The sequence below is a fragment of the Eleginops maclovinus genome, chromosome 12, assembly GCF_036324505.1.
Source record: "Eleginops maclovinus isolate JMC-PN-2008 ecotype Puerto Natales chromosome 12, JC_Emac_rtc_rv5, whole genome shotgun sequence".
NCBI classification, from domain to species: Eukaryota; Metazoa; Chordata; class Actinopteri; order Perciformes; family Eleginopidae; genus Eleginops; species Eleginops maclovinus.
The window spans coordinates 17,381,305-17,405,272 of record NC_086360.1 but is presented as its reverse complement, the minus strand read 5'-3'; the positions used below and the strand labels follow the sequence as shown (position 1 = coordinate 17,405,272).

At 42.6% G+C, this 23,968-nt stretch overlaps 1 protein-coding gene across 4 annotated transcripts in view; it reads left to right on the top strand.

Annotated features, from left to right (window-relative positions):
- The window catches only part of LOC134873359 (tetratricopeptide repeat protein 28-like), a 116,025-nt gene that overhangs the window by 67,660 nt on the left and 24,397 nt on the right, over positions 1-23,968 (top strand). For all 4 annotated transcript variants that reach the window (XM_063896891.1, XM_063896890.1, XM_063896892.1 and 1 more), the window contains exons 5-6: positions 14,385-14,892; positions 23,075-23,871. In XM_063896891.1, coding sequence (XP_063752961.1) covers positions 14,385-14,892; positions 23,075-23,871 — 1,305 coding nt within the window. The remainder of the gene's footprint in view (positions 1-14,384; positions 14,893-23,074; positions 23,872-23,968) is intronic.

Below are 23,968 nucleotides of genomic sequence, written 5' to 3'. Positions count from 1 at the left end.
GCATTTAGTGTTCATTTGCATTCAGAGGAGGGTAATGAGACCTGATCACAAGTGGTCCCTGGAGGCACATCCTAATGCCAGGTCTGAACTGAAGTACTTCTGCCCACTTGTAATCGGATCACCCAACTCACACGAAATGCAAGGTGTGATGATGTCCAATTAATAGCAAAATCAACAATACGTGCGTCATTCTTGAAATGATCTTATAATATATGTGTGAATTCATGTTATCAATACATTACATATTTACATAAATAAACACTTGGCACAATGACAAAGAAAGGAGCTTCATTATCATGATGCAGTGCTGGAAATGTTGTTCTTTGTTTGTTCTTCCTGTTACTTAAACACGATTCATTGTGAAGAAAAGCCTCTCCCCCTTCTTAGATGTTTTTAAGGAGTCTAATCAAAGATAGAAAGCAGACATGTCCTCACTAGTCACCCATCTGGATATTAGAGATTAATTTTTTCTTAGAGATAAGATGAAATTCAGATGGTGCACTTGAGTTTTAACCGTTCTGTGTATAAGTTGGGGAATGGTTTCTGTATTACAAGGGAATATGGGGTCTCCCAGTGAGACAGAGGTCAACGTAGTTAAAAACGTTTGATGTTTGCATTATATATAGCTGCAGCTCACACTAGGATGTAGAAGACGGCATTTTTAGGGAGTGAGGACATGGTCTTCTGCAAAACTCCCTGCCATCAACCCAAAGCCTGGCATTATAGCTCCTCTGTTTGACCGGACTAAAGCCTCATAACAACTTCTATACAATGAGACACTCTCTTTCTCTCTCTCCACCCTCATCTTTAGCTTTTGTCCCAAATTACAGCAGTGTCAGCATTCTTGTCCCTGTGGCACAGTGTGTAGACCTTCCCCGCACTCTCTTGGACCAAGCCCTGTGACGGTATGAGGAGGTGGAATGTGTCTTTGTGGAAAGCGTTTAGAGAAAGCAATAAAATGGAGAGAAAATACGAGGCCCCAAGTGAGTGAAATGAAAGTACTCCATCTTAGGAGGGGATGGAGGCCTACGGGTTCTGCTTATACTTGACCTTGCATCGCACATAGTAAGGTCTCTAAAAAACAGTCGAGAAAGGCCTTCGCTGGCTACACATCAACCTCTGAAAAAGAAAATTGTGGATGTTCCGTCTGTCAGACAAAGAGACCGAGTGGAATCAAGGTTGTAAAATATTCAGTAGAGATCCGAGAGGTAAAGACAGTTCTGGTATTTTATTGTACCCAGACTCAATTATGAACAGTTAGTAGCTATTTCTGGTCCTGTCAGCTAATTTAATGCAGCCATTGACTTTCGCTTTGGGCAAGCTGTGGCCATCTGATGTTGATGCCACTCACATGAAATTGCACGAATACACTTGTTTTGAGAAGTGCTTTTTTTTTTTATTATAAAAGACTCGGGTGTAGGGTTTGGATTTATATTATAAAGAAATCTTGCATAAATGATCCACATTCAACCAAACTAATGTTTTCATTATTACTACAAAATGCACTGTGCTTTAAGTCATTATGTTTGGTTAATGTTCAATTCAAGTATCTTTTTCAGCATTAGCATTACTCTTCAATGCATATTAAACTTACTGCTGTGTGTACATGGTAGTAATGGAAGGTGACAGAAGTGAAACCTTAAGGGGAAGGGTAAATTACATCCTTGACTTAAGAAGCGATTCCTAGTAATATTATCTTCCTGCAAAATGTCCATAATTAGGTCACACAGTGTTTGGCGTTTAGACTTGCTTCTGCAGACTGCTGCTTGTGTGTATTATATTTTGTGATTGCAGTGATGAAGCGCTTGCCGTTATATGTGTGCGTGTGTGTAATGAGCTGAGCATCTATGAATTTGTGCACAGGCACGTTTTTCGACTTCATCGCCATTCAGAGAGGCTTAGCGTGATTAGAGTAGTGTGATCCTCCAAAGAGTTAATGATGAGAGAAGCAGTAGCTCCACAGAGTCCAATCACACAGCAGCCTCTGACAGCATGCGCAGGCTTATCTTGCTCTACGTATTGTTTGTGTCTGCACGTGTGTGTGTGTGTGTGTGTGTGCGCGGCTGTGTGTGCACTGCATGGGTTTTACTGCGTGGGAACATATATATGATGAGATTTCAGCTATCATTTCTCACATGATAGTGTTTGTTATCATCTACTCCTGAGTACCATTAGAATATGCATGATTCCTTTTTTCTGGATGTTTGACATTTGGGGCTTTATGGACATCCAGAGAGGAATTTATAATCATATAGCTTCATTATGCTAGTGTCAGAGATAGATCCGACTCAGGAGGGGCTCCTGGTACCTCTGGGTCTAGTTCGGGCTGCACAGCACATTGAGGAAGGCCGATGGCGGTTTCCCCTCCCCACACTCCAGAGAATTGACTGACAGGCTTAATGACACTGTCGGGGTTACAGCACATCTCCAACTCATTTTCCAATGTGATTGAAGTTCGCAGTGGGTAGCTTTTCATCAGTGTTGAGCAGACAAAAGGGACCTTTTCAGTGTTGTCTTTTCATGCGTGTGTAGTTTGTGTGTTTGCACATGTACGCCTGCAGTTCTGAAGAGATGCACAAGAGAAAAATCGCTTTATGGTTATTTTCAGTGCTGTGTTGGTATATCACGTTCCAAGAGATGATGAGTTTTTTATGGGGTTGTCTCTAGTGTGTACTCGGTTGTTTATTGCATACCATGTATACACAATCAGGTACTTACTGGCAGACTGACTAAACTGAAGAGACTGCACAAATAGGATTCTATGTCAGGGTCAGCGTCTCATTAAACCAGGTTGCCTTTGCGTACTACCCAAATTGACATGAGCAATTAATATGAACGGAAAAATTCAAAGTCAACATTGTCAGGTCTATAAAGCCGGACAGTAATTAAGTATTTTTGTTGGCCAACGGGTAAGTTAGAATTGCAAAACAACAGAATTTTTTTCATAGGAATTAGGAATATTGCAAAAAAACTAACACATAACACACACTCATAATACTTCTATGGTTTCGTTCACCAGGAAAATGGTCACATGACCACCGCTCAGGAAAAGAAGATGAAGGAACCCTTAATTGTCCCACATTCTGCATTTGACCCATCCTAGTGTTAGGAGCAGTGTGCTGCCATACGTACGGTGCCTGGGGAGCAGTGTAGGGAATGGTGCCTTGCTCAGGGACACCTTGGTAGTTCCTGGTCTTTCGGGGACTTGACCTGGTGACCCTCTGGTTCCCAAGCCAAGTCCCTACGGACTTCGCGAACACCGCCCTATAACATTTTTTCACTTTGTAGCAATCACTGTTTTTAAGACACAGAACATTTGGACATTCACGAGTTGGGGATTTTGTGACGTATTTTAAGTATGTATGTAAAAAAAAAAAATTGTCATGCATCTTACCAAAAAGTATTGACAAATTTCCCAATTTTAGGGACTCATTCCTGCACCACTCTATTGGTAGGAATGCAACATACAAAAAAGTGTTACGTATAGAGTCTAGTGTTATTTAGTCTCCATTGTACATATCAGTGAGTCCATTGGCTGCACTGCTCAGCCAGGCTCCGGTTACAGTCCACCTTAGGCTCGGGCCATTTGCGGCTGCAGATGTGGGATGAGTCATGTAATAGTTGTTAGTGTTGGCTCAGCTGTACTTATAATCCCCTCCTCCTCCTCCTCCTCCTCCTCCTCCTCCTCCTCCTCCTCTCCCTTCCTTTCTCATTTCCACCCCTTTCTTTGCTCCCTGGTTCTTGGGTCCTCCAAACTAGGCAGCTCGCCTTTGTTAAGCAGTAGTTAGCCTTATGTTATGGCTGTGAAGCCTGCATCCTCTGACTTAATGGCAGCGCAAAAGGGGCCGGTGATTGTTCCATCACTGGTGTGAAGAGGCCAATTTAACACAGACAGAAATCCACTTCATTTGAAGCCACACTGGGGTTTTTCCTATCATTTGTTCTCTAGACTGGTGGAAGTAGAGTTCGATTGGTGCTTATGTGTCTGCTTTGAGTCAGCTGACACTCTTCAGCTCTTGCTCAGCATATAAAGTTTCCCCCAGCCAGAGCAACTTCTTTTAGCTTCAGCTTGTCGTCAGCGGGGAGTGTTTAAAAGAGCCAAGTATTCCTCCTACGCTGGCAAATCCCCCTTCTTACATTGCGTGACCTGAACACAACATGCATTCCAGAAAAATCAGGTCCTCAAATTCCAATACATTCCCTGCAGAGTGTTTGTTAAACATATTCCCCTCACTGCTCTCTGTTTTTCTATAGCTCTGCCTCCTAAACACCCCTCTACTCTCCATGTATCTTTTTCCATTAGGATGTGTTCCCCGGGAGGCTTCTGTTTATGTTGCAATTTTTTTTGTGGGCACAGGGCGGGTAGTAGGAGCAGAAAGCAGCTCTAAGCAACATGCATCTCGGGTGGCTGGGCTGAGATGCCAACTTAATTTGTGGCTGAAGGGCTGTAACAAAAGCCAATCACCCTTCCACTCTGGCTTCTATTCTGCCAGAGGCGAGAGATACAATCAGGGCCCCTGCTAGCAACTATTGACCCTCCCTGTCAGTCAGAGTCCTGTGGCGTGTGCTCGCAGCTGGAGACATCGCTTGCAGGTGGCCCAGTAGCTCCCAGGAAACATGTCTTAAAAGCAATGACTATTTCATGATTGTCCCTTCCCTTCTCATCTGCACCACAACCCACGCCAAAACCTGACTCGCCCTTGATCTCTCATATGCTACCATCTTCATCTTTTTGGCTGCCAGCTCCTCAGTAGCCCACATTACATGCAAATGAATGGCATCAGTGGAGATCAGCTGTACCGTCCTGGGAAATGTTGGACTTAAGGAAACTAATTAGGAAATTCTGGTTTTGATCCTTCTACCTTTACACACATAGACACACATTTAAAGAAGGGACACAGTCCCCCCAGGAGGCAAATGTGTCTTACATGGGACATGGAAAGGAATGTTGCTGGGATTTGGTTTCCATCATGCTGCACTAAGGGAGCTTACCATCGTCATGGTCCTAAATCTCTGTCACAGTGGGAGGTAGTGTGTGCACACACATGCCGGTGTGTATGTGTGCAGATGTGCATAATGTGTCTATGGATGTGATAATGCAGCCCAGTAGTAAGATCCTCTTTTGAGTCTTTATCAGTAGGTCCAGTTCTGTCTGCCTGGGGCTAAAGCGAAGGACCCAGTGGTGCTGAAAACATGGGGTTAGTCTGGTGTGGCTTGGAGCAGCCGCAGTCTATAGAGCAGTGAGGTGCGGAGGTGCTTGGGAGGGACAGCCCAGTCTTTTCATCCCACCAACTGCTGGTGTTGATGCTGTGTTCCCAGGCCACAGTAGCCACCTTCACCATGCTTGTAATTACATTTGGGGAATAAAAGCATAGAGGGAGGAAGGGATTTAAATGGTTTGTGTGCCGGGCTGGAGGTAGAACGAGGTCCATTCGCTCTCTCAGCAGCATGTCATTGCAGATTTATTCGCCCAGCACGTCAGAGCATGACGACAAGCCTGCCTATGTTATGTACTGGTTAGAGAGGATGTTGTTTGATGAGGAGGGGGGTTATGTTCTTTACACATGTTGACCTTTTTGTATAAAAGATTAAACAGACGGCATCATTGAGCTTCACTTGGTAGGATATACATTACATTAGGTGTACCTTGATCTATAAACATGGCCCTCATTGGTCTCAGCAGGCAGATATGTTTGTCATTATTTATTTCCCTTATTTGATCAACATCAGCAAGTATTGCAACTCAGCTTAAAAGTGAAAATTATTTTCTGACAACAACAACATCTAACTTAACCTTAAAAGTTACTTTTAATTGAAACAGCTTTTTATCTTGAATCATTCTCTGACATTTACTTGGATTACTGTGTTATCTAAAATGATAACACATCATTTAAAAGAAACAGTTTTCGCCATTTGTGGCAAAGACACTGTCATCTTTCAGTACTATATAGCCTTTTATGTCTCGGTGTTGGTTGGCTTAGCTGAGATCAACAGAACAGAAGAGACAGTGAAATACTGAGGAACCAAAAAAGAAGCCACTGTTTTATTGCTCCTGAATGTGAAAATGTATTTTGCAAGGTTAAAGCCAAGGACAAAGCATTCAACTGTCCTCTTCCCTCTCTGATCACCTGCCTCTGCTCTTCTGTTGTCTTGTTCAGACCATACAACGACAGGGTCTAAAAGAAAAACAATAACCAAATGCAGAACTTTATTCTATTATAGAGTTGTTTACATCTTAGTTGGTAGGTTCCTCGTTGGCTGTAATTAGCTAGCTAGCTGACATCTTAACATTAGCCTAAACAATAGTCACAAAGTAACACGTTTTATTTTGTTCTTGTGTTTAATGTCACAAAACAATCACTTTTAGTTTTAACTTTTTGTTTAATCAGATTTTCGGCAAGGTTGTTTTTCTAATATATTTAGGCACTGCCAGTACCAACACATCAATGTTTTATGTCAAATATCTTGTAAGGATTAGATGTCGTGAAGACATTTAAACTGTCACTTTATTCAATTTAGTCATAGAACGGTTTCTTACACATGAATAAAGCAGAGACACAGAGAGCCTTCTGTCCTGTGGTAGTCCCCTCTGTGACCTCTGTTTCACCGTTGTTGACTCGATATTGACATGGCAGGAGATGGGAATAAGTCAATATTGTTTTCCCCACTCCAGAACTACACACACTGACATTTAAGATGGTTATTAAATATAAAAAAAACTCATGAAGTGGCATAGTTTCATGATACAACATATCCTGCCAATACATGTTATTACCAACGGTTTCTCTCTGCTTATTTCAACATTAAAACTTATTTTTAACAGTAGTTTTATGAATCTCCTCTTAACATACCACAAAAAATAAAAACACTTAAAAAACAAAGGAATTGAAAGCAGCCATGCATCCTTCTATTTCACAGAGATCTGATTTGGTCTAAACCCATTAGGCACGAGTTACCTGCTGTTGCACATGGATTAGAGGAGAGCGGTACAAAAGCTCTTTCTGCACTCAGTTCTTTCTAAAAGAGAACGCTGAGGTGCTGAGAGGCTGGACATTTGGTTGTCACTCTTCATTTCTCTCATTGTGTTCTGGCTGCCGCAAGGCAACAGCTCTGGTCAGCTCATATTGATCTTGGTCCTCAGACCTTAACCTGTGTTCTCTTATCTCTCCTCTCTCCTCTGCCACTTTAGAAATGGAATTTCCCGTGTACCACTGAAAAGGGCTGAACTATGTGTATGTCAGGCTTGATTTGTCCAGTTTTGTGGGCCGTCAGGGAAAACGCCTCCCATTCCCGGGCGCCAAAAAGCCCTTGAATAACCCTGGACTCCTGCGTCCTTGGAGTGACTGCCTGGCTTCCTGCTGAATACTTGCAGACGCAAGAGGGGGCCTGCAAGCCCTGCTATATTTGGCACTGTGTCCTTAGACCCGGCAGGAGGCCATAACACCAGCTAATTAGCTAATAATGGATAGACTTTGATCTCCACTTTGGCCATGCATTTGCCACCCACACAGTTGGACACAGCAATTTCTGATCATGTCACCTTAGCTGCTCCTAACCCCTACTGTATTAGTGTTTTTACAAGAGGACTTATCCACTCTTCCCAGCATTATGCATCTCTCTCTGCCTTGTCCCTAGCTTTAGGCCTTGCAAAGTGGCAAACCTTGATGTTTACCTCAAACCCCTCCTGCAATGACTTTCAAACACCACTGTGATTTCCTCTTCTGTCACCACAAGGTCTCTGAAGAATTGATTCCCTTCACCAGTAGGCATCACACAGTCATGCCCGTGGAGATTTGACTTCAGTACAGAAATAAACAGCATCCCTTCAAGGCGTTGCTCTGATTTAGAGTACATTAAGATTCATTCACAGTGCCCTGCTTCCCCTGTGTACCACTTCTTCAATTTCCTCCTCAACCAAACTTAAGATTCATGTGTTTATATCAGAAGGCAGGAGGGCTGTTTGTGCATTTGAACAATGCCGACATCCTGTCACAGGGGACAGGCACTGGGACTGAGGTTGGGGCTGTGGGGGCTGGAAAGGTGGAGCCAAGCTTTCTCTCTTTTCCTCACTTAACATTTAGCCATTTTTATGAACCTTGTTTTGTCTAGCGCATTGTCAGAGAAAGGACACTTAAAATATCAAACCCCCCACACTACTCAAAGGGAACCGTCAAGTTGGAGACACAAAATGGAGACTGTCACATCCAATTTCATTTAGGGCCTCGTGTGTTTCTTCCTCTTGGCTGCCTGTTCGCCACCAACTCTCACAATATATTCGCAAACAAACACACAAGCATACATGCCCTAGTGTAAGAGCAAAAATACAAGCGAATACAAAAATGTGGCCACACACACACACACAGACACACACACACACACACACACACACACACACACACACACACACACACACACACACACACACACACACACACACACACACACACACACACACACACACACACACACACACACACACACACACAAGCCACAAAGCTCTGGGATACATTTTGTATATTTGTGTAATACTTTGTGTCTCTGTGTAAGTATGTGTGAAAGAATGTATCCTGGGTCTCTGGAGTAACCACAAATGATCCACCATTTGCCTGGCACCACTGCACAGACTACCCACAGGTCAGAAAAAATAAATGTTTTTTCACTAACATAAGCATTGCCTGCACTGCAGCTCATCTATATCTTGCTTCTTGTTATGCTGCATTTGTGTTAGTGTGTTTATGTGCGTGTTTGTCAGTGTACAATATGTGTGAGTGTGAGCGTGTGACCGTTTGAGCAACGCACAGTAGCTGTCACGAGTGCCCTTACCCGTAGCTTGACCTTTAGTGACAATCAATCCTTTGTGAACATGTCCTGTGAAGGCTAAAGGAATTATCAAGCTACAGGCCTTCTGGCGTCATTTATCTACAAGCTGGAGGTCATGCAGGTCACAGAGAAACAAGTGGCTCTACTGGTACCTCGACACTGTTAATAAATCAGATCAGCTCTAAAGTTTGATTAAGGGAATTGGTTAACAGCCAGGTATATTAAAAAAAAGTAATTCATTAGCAGGCTTTCCAATATAACTGAAGGACCCAGCCTGTTTGGCATTTATTTTGATTCACAGTTATGGCTTTTTAAATCATTTAAAACATTTGGAAAGGTTTAAAAAATAATTTAACTTTGTCTGTGCCGGTCTTATCAGCCACAGTGGACTGCTGAGTCCTGGTGTGTGTGTCCATGTACTTTACTGTATGCTGATGAGTGTGTATGAAAGAGAGCAATCAGGCACAGCTGTACCTGCCCTCACTTGGCAGAGCACAGCGTTTGCCTGGTTAAAATAGCAGAAGGTTTTGATATGGCAGAGAGGCAGTCATTTGGCTGATCTAGTGGTGGCTCCCATAGGATCCATATCTGTGCGCCAACACCGAGCAGGGGAAGAGAATGGAGCAAACACGCATAAAACCAGCTGAATATTTTATCATATCCATCCCTGCCCCCATCTTTTACACATACATCCCCAGAATGCCTCTACTCTACACTACCACCTTTATCTATCATTATTCACACATGCACATACATGTTTCTTTGCACATGCACTCACAAGAACATGCCCCTGTAGAAAGCACCTTTCAAGCTTCTTTGAGCGAATCTCTGACGGGTCTGTTCCGTCTCTCAGTTTATTACAGTTGAGATGTTTCCTTTTTTGTCAAAATGCATCTCCGCAGGTGAATTCAGATCTAAAGACATCCTCGCCCAGGGGATGTCTCCAGCATTCTCTTCTCTCATCCTTCAAACACTATCTCTTCCGTAGCCTTTTATCTGAGCCCCTCCTTCCCCGCTGCTCTCCCCAACGCCCCGCTCCTCCCAGTGCAGTTGTGTTCCCTGCCTGCCAGTTCCTGTTGCTGCCAGAGCCCAGCTCGTTAAGGGAAACACTGGAGCATGGTCCTGCTCACTTTCCCTCTGCACTGCCTTTAATTAGACGTGTGTGTGTGTGTGTGTGTGTGTGTGTGTGTGTGTGTGTGTGTGTGTGTGTGTGTGTGTGTGTGTGTGTGTGTGTGTGTGTGTGTGTGTGTGTGTGTGTGTGTGTGTGTGTGTGTGTGTGTGTGTGTGTGTGTGTGTGTGTGTGTGTGTGTGTGTGTGTGTGTGTGTGTGTGTGTTGTGTTTCTGAAGTATTTGTTATTTTTCAAATGATTCATCGGTATCAAAGAGTAGCTTGGTTGTTTCTCTGATCTTCATCCCTATCATTAAATTACATTCTGCACTCAATATCTACTGTGTAGCTTTTAGACACACATATTTGGTCAATGTCGCAAGATTTTAATGCAGAAATCAATCCCTTATGAATTAGTGAATTGACAAAAAAACATTTGGATAATTGATCATAAATTGTAGGTTATAGTAATTTATCAAGCAACAATTCTGCTGGTTCAAGCTTCCTAAAATGAAGGTTTGTCTGTCTCATTCCACTGCTACGTGAATTTATGTTGGATTGCTTACAGAGGTCTGACACGATGAGAATTAGACATGTCATCTTGTCATCTTCCGGGGCTGTAGTATTCTGCATTTTTCTATATTTTCTGACATTTTAACTGACTAAGCTATTTATAACTTAATTTAAATTATGTCATGCTTTGAATCTTGATTATTTGTCTTGTTAAACATGCCAACTAAGCCATTACTTGAAAAGATAACATCATGTTTCTATATTCCAGTGAATGCAGTTAGTACATGTGTCTACCTTTTGCTAGCTACCTTTGTGGTTCCTACAATTTTTGCCTAACATCTATATTGATACAGTGCAAGAAGGGGTTGTTCTCACCTCTGCCGTAATAGAATCAAACCCATCCCTTCTTGTCAAGAGAGAGACTTCTCTCCTCTCCCACATAATCCCATTAACAGCACTTTACTGAAGTAGTGGCTCCTCCTGCAGGACATGGCATCTGGACAGAGGGCAAACTGTGGGCTCTTTAACACCTTACACCTCCTTGGCCTGCTAGTCTTTTTCAATCTGGAATTTTGTATGACTTTCTCACCTTACATTTTTTAGAAATTGACAAAAAATTTAAGTTTTTTCTTGAATGTTTTTAATTCATATTCCATGTGATTATCAGTGCGCCATGATAAATCTCTTACCAACTAACATTGTGTTGGACCAAGAAGTACCTTGGTGATGTCTGTTCAGTTATAATTGGTAAAACCATGTCAATCATATCTAATGACATGTAGTCAATCAAAGAAGCAAAAGACAAATATTTTTTAATGAAAGTGGTTGATGTCAGAGCAGAAGATGCTTGCTTTATTTGCTTATTTATGTCCACTTTGTAGGAGATTCCACAAAGGCCTTGTAAAATTGTTTATGAGCTTCTACGAGGCATGGTCGGCATTGATCCAACTATTTACATCTCCATGACAACCGTGCTTGTCCCATAAGCTCTGCCAGCCGGTGATGATTATTTGCTTTGAGTATATGAGAGCTTGTAGGTTGAAAAAAAAAGAGAAGGATTTTCAAAGGCAAGGCGAAGCAGGACCACAGCTCAAACACAGCAGTGGAGTGGTGTGCAGAACTGTGCGGTTCCAGAGTATGAGATAAAACACACCAGGGGCTCAGGGTAACAGATCTTGCACCAAGCCCAGCCATCAAGAGCAGTTCTGCTGCATGACATAAGGGGCTAATTATGATAAGTACAATGCATTACCCCTCGCATGTGCTATGAAAGCAACCATTTCTCTGATGTGCTGCAGAACATAAACACACTTAGCAGAGGAGGCTGACAGAGGAGAATCAGCGAGGAATCCTAAACCACTGTCCTTGTCAGAGGAAAGAAATGGAATAATGATGTTGGAGCCCAGCATTTCTGATTAACATGTCATCTCAACCCTCCCCTGATGCCTCCCTTCTCCCTTTCTCGTTTCTCCCGGGCAGAACTAGTTTACCTTTCATTAGGAGACCCTTGGTGCAAAATGTGTTTGCTGATAAGAGCCAGCGGTTTATCAACAGTTTATAAAGCACGGTGCTAGGATTAATCAAATCAGCACACATCCGAAGAAGGGCTGGACTCTGTAAACACAGTCAGATCTGCCTCTGCAGACGGATTGAGAGAAGTGGGGGAGAGAGAGCCAGAACAGGGAAGGAGGACAGATAAGTGCAGGAAAGAAATGGAATCAAATTAGAATGAAGTCAATTTGGCAGAAATTATGTATTTCGGGCAATTATTTTCTCCCAGACAGAATGTTATTTTGCGTCATTATGGGAAATCGAAATGAACAGTGGTGGGAGAGGGCTGCAGTCAGAAGCGAGAGAGATATGGTCCCAGTCTCTGTCCCTGAGCCAAACATAGTGCATCCTCTGTGACTAGCAAGGCTGGCTCCTCATTATCTTGGCTTCCATCTGAGGAGAAATGCAGCGTTGCAGTCTCACTTTAGAGGGACACTGATCACAGGAGCAACTCATCTCAACTGGAGAAAGATTGCACCTCCCTCTCTCGCTTTCTCTCTCCTCCTGTATCCCACAGCATTCGGTTGAAGACAGACAGACAGATGAGGAATCCTCTCGTTTTTTTCCGCTGAAAAAAGTGGAAGTTTTTGTCGGAGAGATGGAGCGAAGCTTCAAAAGGCACATGTAATTGAGCAGCCCTAGATAGGCTATCTGGGAACATGAAACAGCAACAGTTGTGACGGAGGGTAATTGCCTCCCTGGGCCTGTATAATGCCTTGTCGAGTCTTTAAACTTGAGCAAACTGCTGGAAGTCCTTATGTCAGCAGGTAATTGGTTCCAGGCATCAGCAGCTATGGGAAATCGAGGAAAGATAGGTAGGTGGGGTGTCTGTGTGTGTTTAGAAAAATAATTAATGAGCGATTCAAAGAAAAGCATCTTTATAACCAATAAGTTTCATTATTTGCCGCCAACTTGAAAATATCTCCTTTACGTCTTGATGCATATATGAAATAATAACTATATAAACCTATCATTTAAGATCCCAGCACTCCTGCCTCTTCTAAAGCCTAATGCAAGTATCAGGTTTTGCAACATATGGCTATGAAAATGATTTTTTATAAACAACTCACAGCTGGAGCGACATTGAAAAGTCATTCCGTTACTGCAGCTGACTTTTGACTTTTTAGTTTCGGGCTCTAAACGCCCCCAAGATGAACCTGGTCAAAATGGGCAGCACTGTGGCCTTCACTGTCAGGCCGTCTGTCCTCTCTGCTGGCCTTCATCCAACCCCTTCCTTGCTGCAGGATGCAGAGCGGGACCTCAGATAAGCGATGCTTTATTAGCTTGCCCTGCGTGATTAATTGAACATCTGCTCACACAAAAACAGCTGACCCCAATCCCAGCTGTTTACCCTCTGTATAAACAGTTAAAAAGCCTGCAGTGAATGTGTCACATTGGGGGTCAAGACTGCCATTTTACTGCTAAAGCGCACCTTTCTTAGTGGGATCGCAGGTGGACACTGCTTGAGAGTATGGAATCAATCAATCACAATTTATTTATATAGTCCAATATAACAAATTCAAAATTGTCACTGGGGGCTTTACAGTGTGTAGAGCATAAAACACCCTCCGTAGTGAGACCCTGGCAGCGTACAATGAAAAACTCCCAAAGAAACCCCACGATTAATGAGAAAAATGAAATCTCAGGCAGAGCAACAGAGGGATCCTTCCCTCAGGACGGACAAACGTGCAATAGAGGTTTTCACCGATTGAAAAAGGATAATTAAATTTCCTACATACACAATCCGAATGATGAAAATGATAATCTGAACATATTTTTAAAAAAAGTCAACAATCGTATAGGTGGGGCCGAACATTAATAATGTGGGAATCAGCAGGACCGTTCCAATATGATAATATTCAGAATATTGTTCTCTGTTTTTAGCTTGAGAGGTCTTGCCAGCAGTCAGTCAGTCAGCCAGTTGCCCCCCCACGACTTTGCTGTGAAGCTAAGCCCCTCTCCGCTCCCCCTCTGATTAGCAGTGTCTTTGTTCCACTGGTTGTGACACGCCATGAAGCGTGATTGCAGTGGGCAAACTGACGGCTTTAAAACAAGCCTGCTGCTGGGCTGATCTGCATCACACTTTACCCCCCTCCCTGCCCTGCACAGACTAAATCAAATCAGGTTTTTGTTGTTTGTTCTCTGAGTAGTAAGCCCCCTAAGAGATTTGGGAATTCGGATTTGTTTTCTTATTTTTTTCCATTTGATGTACAATACTTCTGGCTAAAAGGACGTTTAAATGTGTTTGGGGAATCTGTGATGCAACATAAGGCCTCACTGTTGATAGAATATGGGTATAATTAATGGGGCTGATAATTTGAAATGTTATGCACAATTTATTATCTTGCTGTTTTCTGACTTGTTGTCTATATTTCTGTCTCTTTATCCATAGGCTGCGTCAATGGCGCTGAGCAGCTTGGGCCATGTTTATACAGCAATTGGGGACTATCCCAACGCCCTCGCCAGCCACAAGCAGTGTGTCCTGCTGGCCAAGCAGTCGAAAGATCAGCTGTCTGAGGCGCGTGAGCTGGGGAATATGGGGGCCGTCTACATCGCCATGGGAGACTTTGAAAATGCTGTCCAATGCCACGAGCAGCACCTGGGCATCGCCAAGGCTTTGGAAAATAAACGAGAGGAAGCTCGGGCCTATAGTAACCTGGGCAGTGCCTACCATTACCACCGTAACTTTGACAAGGCCATGTCCTACCATACTCATGTTCTGGAGCTCGCCCAGGAGCTGGAGGAAAAGTCCATTGAGATGAGAGCCTACGCAGGACTGGGTCATGCTGCTCGCTGCATGCAGGACTTGGAGAGGGCCAAGCAGTACCACGAACAGCAGCTGTCTATAGCTGAGGGTCTCAAGGACAGGGCCGCAGAGGGGAGGGCATCCTCCAATCTGGGTATGTATGCAAATACGAAAATAAAATGTTGCAAATTCTTCCCTTTGTTCCTGGTGGATTATCATCCAGGTGATAATATATTTCATCATTATTTCTGGAGGTGTAAAAAAAGCACTGAAGTTTTTGATTAAACAAATATTTTACGGTTGACCAAATTATGATTGGTCAAATTTGGTCAAATTAGATACTATGTAATATTTATGTAATATTTTCATATATTAATTTGCCCAATCAAGCCCAATGTTGCATTAGTGCCCAGGTGCATGTGATGAATCTCTGTTTTAGCACATATTTAGTCAAAAAGAGGCGCCTACTTGTTCGATTTTTAGGGATTAAATACAGTAGAGGTGTTTTGTGCTTGTTTACTTGAACATGGGAATTTATCAGCATTATTTAAACTCAATATGACCTAACCTACTGAAAGGAGGGATGAGAAGAAAAAAAGACTGTGTGGTGTCCTGCCTGCTCTTAATTGTTTTGGGGATACAATGTGAGAGCTTCCATTTCCTGCTAATCTTCACTGTGCTGCTGGGAACCGTCCTCTGTTTGTCTGCATGTAAATGAGCTGTTTACCCACTGTTTTTTTCAATGATATTTATGGTAAGTGAGACCTGAGTGTTTTTGGTATTTTAAGGCAGAGGACAGCAGTATGTATCGTCCCTATTTTATGCTAAGCTGTTTTTAGATACAGTAAGGGTATGTATAATGTTCCTCGGTGAATGATACCCAGTAGATAATGTGCGCATAAGATAGTGGAGAGCATGCCTTCTTCATGGGAGCCGGGGAAGAGGATGGTGAATGTTAGACCCAACAGTATTTGTGAGCTTTATGCCGATAAAATGCTAGTAATACACTGTCAGCGTAAATATAAACCCCATAAAAAAAGTGTTTAACAAGAAATCTCTTTACTATAATATGCTTTCACACTGGCAAACTTGGCCTTAATCAAGTCTTCAAACAAAACGTTTTTTAAAGATAAATACAAAAACAAGATGGTGGAAATTAATTATATACCATCAAGTCTTTTGACTTTAAACATACTTATTATGCCCTTTACATTTCATTGCCTTTGAGCCAAGTCCTGTGAGAATATCATTATTAGCAGGGTTACCTTACAGAGTGGCTAATACAATGATAAAAGAAACCTTTGAGATAAAGATGTCCTTTTGGATATTCAATAACCCATGAGAAAAAATTATATGGCCAATTCCTTTACAATTAGTCCATCAGTTTCAACCTACGCTGGGTGACTTATGATAGCCATCAATGCAGTAGTAAACCTGACTCTAATGGACAACTAAGAGGCATAATGGTTTCTCCCAAATGATTTATTCTTTAACCCAATTTGTAAAAATGTACAAGCAGAGAGTGGGGTTAATCAACCAAACATAAATTGAAGTCGTCCTTTGACCGGCCTAATGGTCGCCCATACTGGAGTGCTCTTAGCACTGACACGCACCTGATTTTAAAAGTGAGCTGGTGACTGGTTGTCATAAATAAGGGGCTGCTTTAGTGAGAACATTTATGAACATACAGTGCATGTGAGCTTTATTATGAGTGACTTGATGTCAGGCAGAAAATGTATTCATATCTGTAGTGTAATTGCCGTTACGATGGCGGGAATGCTCTTATTCATTATTAGTTGCTACGTTAAAGTTGCTCCCATTCATGACAGGGTAATGATAGTGTAGTTGATGAAGTGTCAAAGATCTTCAGCTAGGGACAGAGCAGAAGATAAAAATGAGTGGGTGGGTAGCAATACAGCACCATGGAGACGCCATGGACAACCTGCAACATCATGTGGTTGCAGAACCTCTTGACACCAGAACCAGAAGCTCTTTGCCCACTTCGATGCTGCCTGATCTCTTAGTCCATTTTGCCTATTCCATCTCTCTTTTTTCACTTTTTGAAGCGTCCTTCTCTCATTCTCTCCTCTCACCCCTACTGATTGTAATCTGCAGCTGTCAAGCTCCCAGTAATTGAAACTGACTTGATGAATCGCTTAATTACCTTTAATAGCTGATTCAAGAGGAGCTGAATAATGAAGATAGCACAGAATGAAGTGGAGGTTGTGAAGCATTAGTCTGTAATTGCCCCATTGTTGTTGTTGTTGTTTGTGGCAGTGGAGTGTGCATTGTTACCCCGTCATAGGCGCCCGCGATCCTCCTTAGCACAATGAGATATGAGCTAAAAACTAACAGGATGTTGTTTGCAACTTCAAAAAATGCTGCCTTTGCGCTGTGCACAAATAGGGGATGGATGATCGAGTGAAGATTAACGAGCTACGATAAAAGCAAAAAACACTGAGGGAGATGGAATGGAGAAGTTGCAGAAACAGCGAAGAACAAACTTTTATTATGCCCTCTCAGCGTGTCGTTAATGTTGAGTGTAGTGTGGGTGGAGCAGCAGCTGACATGGCTCTGAGGTACACTAGTATAGAGATCGCCATGCTTTAATATCTAACCATGATGCCCAGCGGTACCAGCAGCCCTGGCTCAGCACACTCTGACCTATAAAGGATATGAGAATGTTGCATTCCAGCCCCATTTATTATTCATTAATTGGCCAACTTACCCCCTAGTCAGCAATATTTAATATCTGAGAGAGGACTGAAGGGGTGGGTTCCCATGTAGCTCATATTTCTGGTATTCATGAAACAGAATCTAAATTGTATTATTTCCCCTTGCATTTCACTTCAAAGAGACTTTGAATAACTTTGTTTGATAGCGTCTGTTTTGTAGCCTGGACTCGCTCGCTTATTCCTCGATTCCCACCTCCTCATTTGACCATAGGTCTTAAAGAAGTCACTTGAAAAGGTCGACTCCATCAGAGAATAAAGGCTCGAGGTAACTTATTCCTAATTAAGCACCCCCCCCCCCCCCTTCCTTTTATCTAACATCCCCAGGGAATGCTTCCGCTGATGCTCACAAAAACAAAGCAAAAGAAAACAACACGAGGAAGATTTCACAAAACAACAGAATCAGACAATGTATTGCTATATATTCAAATGTAATCAGTAGTGTCTAAAACAGCACATAACTTCTGTATTTGATTAGTTTAAGACTTTTTATGCTAAACCTCTTTCACACTCAGCTTTTTCCACTCAATGGTCATGAGAGAATTGAGCATTGGAATCAGTTTTGGAAAAATGCTCTGTCCAGACATCTGATCACCAGGTTTTCTAACATACAGTATCAATGTCACGCAGTAAGCATCATGATTGTTGTTGGCAGTTGAAATATAATAACACCAACACTGAGACATCTGATTGTGATACGAACTATGTCAGCCTTTTATGTGAATGGCATACAAATAGTCAGAATCATGGAATAATTAGCATATAAGATAAACATCCCTACTAATGAAATGCTTTTACAACAAGTCCATCATCATTATCATCATTACAGCAGAAACAATCGTTGCATGTACATAAATCATGTACCCTTTTTTCAAAAACTGATTTCAGTCTGCCAACAGCAGGGACAAAAACAGACAGTGACCAGACATGCCTCCGGGCTATGAGGCAAAAAGATTATTCAGTTTTGTACCTAAGCCTTCTGAAACAGCCCTGATTGTAGATATATTATGAATCCGACCAGGAACGCGAGCAGGGGAGAGCTGAATTTACAGAGGAATTTAGCAAGCCTAATGGCCCAGACAGGATGAATAGAAGAACGCTGTAAGGAGGAAAGACAGGGAAAAATCCTAACGAACACATAAAAACTGGTGACATCCTAAACTAAACATTAATGACTGGGTAAATATCCTGAGTAAATATTAGCAAGCTGGCAAATTAAAAAGAGGGGGTGATTATAGGGATAGTTGGAAAAGAGGAGGGGGAATCTTAAGGATGCCAGTCTTCAGTTACTGTCCTGGAAAGATCTTTGCAGCTTTGCCCCAAATACTGTATGTGTTTGTTGGAAAAGCAGCAGACGCTCCCTGACTCCCCCTGCATGGCCTCCTTCAATCTCCCAACAGAGGACCATGCCAGAAAATGGACAACAGGCCCTGCAAAACACACTCTTCTAGTCTTTGTGCTTACACTTAACTTTAGCTCAGTGTGTGCAGTTATTATTATACTCACTGTGGAGCTATTAAGTGAGACAAAAGAGCTGTAGCATTCTTTTGCATTAAGCAACTTTGTGCCCTGCAAAAAGCACATCTGCAAATTCAGCAGGAAATGTGATCTGTTCCTTAACTGAGAGAGGTTTGTGCAGTGCAAAAATGTACTTCTGACGGAATATTATTGGATAATGTAGTAGGGGGAGATGTTATGCTTGTGGTCAGTAAAGCAACAGTTTGTTTAAAGGAGGGGTGAGAGTCAGCAAGAGCTAAAGGAAAAAGAAAGCAGCTAAGCTCACGCTGCAGGCGGCGTGTACAGTGTGTTACTGTTGACCGACCACACACGCATTCATCTATCCATACCCTGTCCTTTTTTATCTTCCCCTTCCTGTCTCTGTCAGTCAGACTGTAGGAGATGTCTGTGTCTGAGAGTGAGGATTTGCTACCTTAAGCCCAGACCCCCAGCTCCGCCCCCTTCCCTCCTCCTGCACACCCTTGCTGGATCTAGACCCTGTCTCAGCTCACTGCTTCCCCCCACAGATCATCACACACACTATTCTATATTGTACAACTCATACAACCCAGTTAACCCACTTTGCATATCGTAATGGAGCTTTTGAATTCCATTCCCCGTTTCATTCTCTCATAGATAGGATTATAGTGGAAGTGAGTAACCCTCCATATTATAACATAGTTATCCATATGTGTTATTGAGGGGGTTACACATTCTAGGTTTTTAACCTTTTCAATTCTGGGTTTTCCTTTGTCTGTGCTTGATGGTGACTAAAATGTTTCAATTGTGGTTAAAATAAATAATGAATATGTTTTACTTAAAAACCTAGGGAACGTGTTATGACAATTCTATTTTCAAGACCTTGTAGGGAAGGACCCTTCATCCATTTGTACTGCAGCTTTGTTAATTCTCTCGCAGTGACAAAATGATCAGAAATGTATAAAAGGAATTCAGAAGTAGTACTACACATGCTTGCTCTGATAGGATAACATTTCGTCAATACTGCTTCGTCTCATTGGAATAAACTTCAAATGATGACTTCCCTTTTGAAATGTTTTCTTTTTTAAACACGCGTCCACATAAACTACGCATCACAGCCAACGTTTCAAACGAAAGCAGGATAAAAGAGGCAGCGCCATGCGAAAGCATAGTTAAAAGCTAGTATGGCTTTATAGCATTTTACACATTCCAATCTCCTTGGGTTGAGAGACTTGAATAGGCATCAACATTTCCACAAACCAGCATCCTGTTCTGGTTTCTTCTACTGTAAATTATAATGTCGACCTCATTCTGAAATATAAATGAACCACACCCCAGTTGTTCCTGGCTCACCATGGTCATCTCTACTCTATTCCTAGTATCAGCCCAGTGGCAGCATTACCATTGTTGGTAAAATCCTCTTAGCTGATGGTAGGCAGCAGTGCTCTGGACCTCTATAGCTCCCTGGAAGAATGACACAGTGATTTACTCAGAACAAGACACTATCCCTCAAAGTCATCACTGTTGCATATCCCTCTATGTACAGCCAGCTGTGTAATGAAAAGTGACAATACATTGCCACGCTTTTAATGTCTTTGGTTATGGGGGGATGGAGAGGCCTCTGGATGGATGAAAGTATTTGAATGATATGGCGTGTGCTTTGTCTTGGATTTTCACAGTCATCACCTTAAGCTACGAGCATAAGAGAAATAATTAAGCCATATTACTCAACATGTCACAGTCGAGTGCATTTAGTATGCACAACATACTTAGGATGTTAGAATTACGCAAATTAAATATGATTGTGATTTGGAAAACATACCACAATGACCACTTGGGCCAGAATTTCCGTACTAATTCCACATATTTGTGTCTCATCAGTATTTACTAGCATGTTCAGTATGGCTCTATTTACTGTGATGCTTGATAATAATCCCATAAGGTTCCAAAATCCTCTTGCCATATGGGGGAGGGCAGAAAATAATTTCTTGCTTCAAGTGAGGCTCCAGGCATAGCCTAAGGCTCATGGCAATTTTGGCTGCAGCTTCCAAGCCCAGCCTCAAACCTGGCCATACTCCCCCAGCCTCTTTCCCCCACTGTGTCTTCCACCCCTTTGCCATCACAGAGCCCCAAATCCATTTTTAGCCTCCAGCATGGAACATGTTTGCTGGTAATACATCAGTAGGCATTATATCCTCAGTAAGATCAGCCTCCGTTGGGGAAAGCATAACCTTGGGAGTGACTTTGTGGCGAGAGCTGTCAGTGCTCTTCCAACTAGCATGAAGTGAATCTCAACATGCTCCCACTCTCCGGAAAGAATCCTAGAAAAGGCAAAGCTGAGAGGTTTTTCCAAGATGTAGGAAATGTGTGTTCCACTAGAGCCTAATTTCATTCATTTTAATTTTTTTTTCAAAAGACAGTTGTAGTGTGTTTTTACTGAGGAGTCAAAATATTTTCCTGGATTTAGCTCGTAGTGCAGATTGACATTTGCAATCTGTATACTTCCTGTATTATTTGCACTGCTCGTCTCCCCTGTCCTCTGTGAGACGCCTGGCATACCAACTCCTCAGGGCCGTGAACTGATGATTACAAGGTCAGTTCAGGTTGTATCACTTTAACCTGAGAACACAAGAAAGCAGACAAACAGCAGATCAGTTTAGATTTGTCCGTAGGTGTCTGCTGCATGCTGAATCATGGTCTGAATTGAGTAGGCAGAGGATCTTTGATGGTATTTTCCCAGCAAAATCCAATCAGGCACCCAATTTATGCCGCTTTAGTTGGAAACTAATCTCGTCATTTAGACTTGATTTGAGAGTGAAATACTGATGATTCAAATTTCCATGTCCAATAACCTTTAAAAGATTGAATGCACTTTATGTGTATATGTCTGAATATACCTGCTGTTGTGTCAAACCAATATGCAGCCCAGTGGCTTATACTGTAGAGGTGCCAAACATTTTTTTCTTTCTATTCTCATTGGCTTAATACAGTATATACTGCTTTTCAACGGAGCCAAGATCTGTATGCATAGCCACATGTATCGTATAACTTCTGCATTTGTTTGAGGCGTCTGTTTATTTTCAATCCCTCTGTTTATGTAGCCTGTGTTCGGGCCCGTAATGTGGCAAGTTTCGGATGAAATAAATGGGAAAACACACATGGCGGTAACTAATCCCGGCGGCACCATCCTGCTCACCACAAGCCACAGGAGCCCCTCTCCAGCCCTAGTTCCCACCCAATCTTACCATTTCCATTTCTGGTGTCCCGTCAGCGGCTGTACCCCCGTCATAGCAGCCCATTAGTCTTCATGCTGATGCAGCAAAGCAGTGATGGCCAGGCTGGTGGATGAATGACTATGTTATTTTCTTTGCAGCTGTTTTTTCTTTCTCCATCCAGCATCTTGCAGCCACCCTGTCTTCTCTCACATCGATTTTTCATATTATCAGTGGTATTATTATCATTGAAAAAGCTGGGTGACAATGCAAAAGGAGAGACCCAGATATTAGTAGTGAGTCTTAGAGGAAAGAAAGAAGATATTGTAGATATGCTTTAATGTCTCTTTACTCTCTGCTTTGTCTGTATGGGCATGTGGGTACGGGTGCACATTTGTTTGGATTTTGTGTGTATGTGCCAAATGGTTTTCTGACTGTAGGATAAAGCTATTATTTTTAGGATTGTATTTTATCAGAGAGTATACACTCAATACACCAGGTTCTCCATTATTTATTGTTTCTCAACAGTTTTCATTTTCGTGACGTAGTACACTAAGCTTTAGATCAGCATTTCACACTCACGCAGTTTTACTCCCTCGGTCTTATAACCACTTCCAACCCTGTGGAAATGTGTTGATTTTGTTTAAATCCCTCAAAGACAGCTTAGACTATCAAAAGATTCTATTTTGGGGTTATAATAACTCTGTTTGATTGCACTACATTTTAATGACCATAATTCTTTGAGAGAGTGTGTTGTGTAAGCAGAGAACAGATGGCTCCGAGAGCATATTCTAACAACCAAATGACTTGTTTTGTACATGAAGAGCTGACTAGGCACTTGAATTTTACTCAATTACAATTTCCGCTTGAATGGGTCTTTAACTTCATCCTGTTGCTCTCTCTCCTCTCTCCCCAGGCATCATCCACCAGATGAAGGGGGACTATGAGACCGCACTGAAACTCCACAAAACACACCTGGCCATTGTTCAGGAGCTGAATGACTATGCTGCTCAGGGCCGGGCCTATGGCAACATGGGTAACGCTTACAATGCCCTGGGAGCCTTCGACCAGGCTGTCCGATACCACCGCCAGGAGCTCCAGATTTCCATGGAGGTCAATGACCGGGCCTCACAGGCATCTACACATGGAAACCTGGCCGTGGCTTACCAAGCCCTGGGAGCCCATGACCGCGCTCTGCAACATTACCAGAACCACCTCAACATTGCTCGTGAGCTTAGGGATGTCCAGAGCGAGGCGCGGGCTCTGGGCAACCTCGGCAACTTCCACTGCTCTCGAGGAGAGTTCCCTCAGGCCGTGCCGTACTATGAGCAGTACCTCCGCTTATCCCCCGACCTTCAAGACATGGAAAGCGAAGGGAAAGTTTGTCACAATCTGGGTTATGCCCACTACTGTCTGGGCAACTACCAGGATGCTGTTAAATACTATGAGCAGGACTTAGCTCTGGCCAAGGATCTTCATGACAAACTGAGTCAGGCCAAGGCTTACTGTAACCTCGGTTTGGCTTTTAAAGCGTTAGGAGACTTCACTAAGGCAGAGGAGTGTCAGAAATACCTGCTGTCACTGGCCCAGTCCCTGAACAATGCACAGGCTCGCTTCAGAGCTCTGGGAAACCTCGGGGACATTTTTGTCTGTAAAAAAGATGTGGCTGGAGCCATTCAGTTTTACGAGCAGCAACTGGCCTTAGCTCACCAGGTACGCCCACACACACTGAATTCTGTACAGCATATACCAGAGCAATTCATCATATAAATAGGAAATGTCATGTGAAATGTAATGTTGATATCACTCA